This window comes from Glossina fuscipes, unplaced genomic scaffold (genome assembly GCF_014805625.2).
Source record: "Glossina fuscipes isolate IAEA_lab_2018 unplaced genomic scaffold, Yale_Gfus_2 114, whole genome shotgun sequence".
Taxonomy (NCBI): domain Eukaryota; kingdom Metazoa; phylum Arthropoda; class Insecta; order Diptera; family Glossinidae; genus Glossina; species Glossina fuscipes.
In genome coordinates, this window is record NW_023998457.1 from 5,349,305 (window position 1) to 5,351,691 (window position 2,387).

Consider the following 2,387-nt stretch of genomic DNA (forward strand, 5'->3'; position numbering starts at 1 on the left):
GAAGGTCCAAGACTTTCATAAATTTTTTAGAAAGGAACTTCCTGGGAAGCCCTGAGCCTAGCCTGAATAAGAAGACGCGTTACAAAGTGAATATTTAAAACGTATCCGAAAAGCAAATATAACTTTGTGAGCTTCAATAAGAACACTTGGCAAATTTACGGTCGGCTTAGGATATCTGCTCACATACGTAGAAAGCCAATTAAAATGTAGTGGCGCAAATAATATTAACGAAAGAATGATGATTTTTGCCGCAAAGTTATTCGTTGCCTTTCCTTTTAACGGTTTAGTCATTAACGAAATATTTCCCATTTCATCAAGCCAACGAGCAGATGTCTTATAATAATTTTGATGATGTCCGCAAAAATGGGTGGCTCGTAGACACAGTCATATTAATTGGGCATTTCATAAACGTACAGCTTTATTGTGCCGAAGAATTTAGGTCTTAAATCAACTGAGTCCAAATTAACAAGCTCTACTTCGCAGTGAATTAGTAGTAGTTCGTAGTATGATTTTCACTTTATTACGTTATTCGATTAAAAAATAGATTGAAAAAATCAATTCGAGCTAGGTAAACATTCATATATATATATATATATGTATGTGCTATTTTCTCATTTATATAGCATTCGTTTATATTTATGCATAAAAAATGACCCAAAAACTAAGTTGCAATAAATATTTGAAAGCATTTTTCGATAATGGATAGTCCCGTGAGAATGTCTGGTGTTGTTCCAAGGTCGATTTAATCCAATCAACGTGCTTGTATACGCTGACGAAAGGACGTGGCTTCTCAATATTGCAGTCCTCACCAATAATACCCACTACGACATGATCGCAAAAAACTGGCGAGCCAACAATATAAGTGCAAGCGTTAATATGTATTTTTAAAGATGACGTAACGTTAACACACATATCATCCTCCCGTAGCTCTGGCCAGTCGGATAAGCATTGTTCTCTACCAATGATAATAGCATCTAACGAAATTTGGCAATCCCACCAGCCAAATGCAACACAATTAGAACTTATGCCTACTTCCTTGTCAGGTAAATTTATAATGAATTCCTTGGTTTTTATATCCAGAGTATGCTCAGAGATAACAATTGCGAGCCGATGACTGTCATCGTAGTAAATCACTTTCTCCCAGCCGGGAGAATATGAGTGAGGCGGAGGTATGCTTGACATATCTCTAACATATGATAATTGACCTTTAACTCCGGCAAAATTGGTTAATATCCCTTTTACACCTATTATTGCACCGTAAGCTTGATACTTTACTTTTTCACCGCTGTGCGTTGGCCAGGCTAATACGGCTATATGTCTATGATATGAATACGCATTATGCTTGTGCGCTAGGTAGCTATGCAAAAAACCTTGACTAAAATTACGAGCAGTTCCTTTGTCCGCATACTCCAACGCATTCACGATTCGATTGTTAACGATAATTAAATATAAAAATAATGCCAAAATATTGAACATTTTTTCAAAAATAAGTTTTTATATATACAAAATACAAACAAAATGAATTAGCTTGACATTCGAAACTTTTTTAAACTTCTTCTTCTTCTTCCTTTGTGAGTTAGCAAATCAATAACAAATGACGTACTGAGTTGAGTTGAAAAGATTCAATGTGATCAGGAGGTTCCTGCTTTGAACCTTAATTAAGTTGACAAATAGCTTGATAGCGTGTAAATCACATCCGCCACGTAACTAAAATCTTTTTTATCTTTCTCAACTTTTGACAAGAAATGTTTTAGGATTTTCTTCCTCTTCAAATTTCGTAGCGTGAGACGTGATGCGCAATGCAAGTGGTATGGAAGTGTCTTATCAGAGAGCTGAAACTTTGTGAGAGTGTACAAATGTATGGGAAGGAGTAGATTCATAATATGGCTAAGAATATCTATATGTGTAGTTGACGGGCTTTAAAAAAAGGAGAGATAACCAATTTGCCTGAAAGCGAATTGCCAAAGATGTTGGAATGGAATGACGAATAAAAGTGACGTCATTCGAACAGACAATTAGAAGATGAACAGGTGACTGAAAAACCCCACATGTACATCAAAGGCAATTTGCGAGCATGGAATGACGAATAGAAGTGACGACATTCGGACGGACAAATAAACGATGAACAGAGGATCGCGAAACCCCACATTTGCATCATGGGCAATAGCCACTGAAATTATTTCAGCACTGCTGCTAAGAACAGACTGAGTACTTGTCGAGTGCACTTAAATCAAAGGAAATCAGAATACGATCATTGATATGTGATGTGTGATGGTCTACAAAATCCAATATTATCTGCAATGATATTTCCATGAATAAGAATGTGCCTAGGCACCCAAAGAAAATGGAAACAAAATCTATTAGATATGCGACCTTATAGTGAAGAT

General features: G+C 36.2%; 1 protein-coding gene across 1 annotated transcript; it reads right to left on the reverse strand.

The window, feature by feature from the left end:
- Window positions 1-636: 636 nt before the first annotated feature.
- On the reverse strand, window positions 637-1,182 carry LOC119640053 (glandular kallikrein-3, submandibular-like). The gene has a single exon (XM_038037827.1). The coding sequence runs from the start codon at window positions 1,180-1,182 to the stop codon at window positions 637-639; it is 546 nt and encodes a 181-aa protein (XP_037893755.1).
- Window positions 1,183-2,387: the final 1,205 nt, after the last annotated feature.

Excerpts from the sequence above, each read along its gene's own strand:
- LOC119640053 (XM_038037827.1), bottom strand. The coding sequence starts at position 1,182 with ATGTCAAGCATACCTCCGCCTCACTCATATTCTCCCGGCTGGGAGAAA.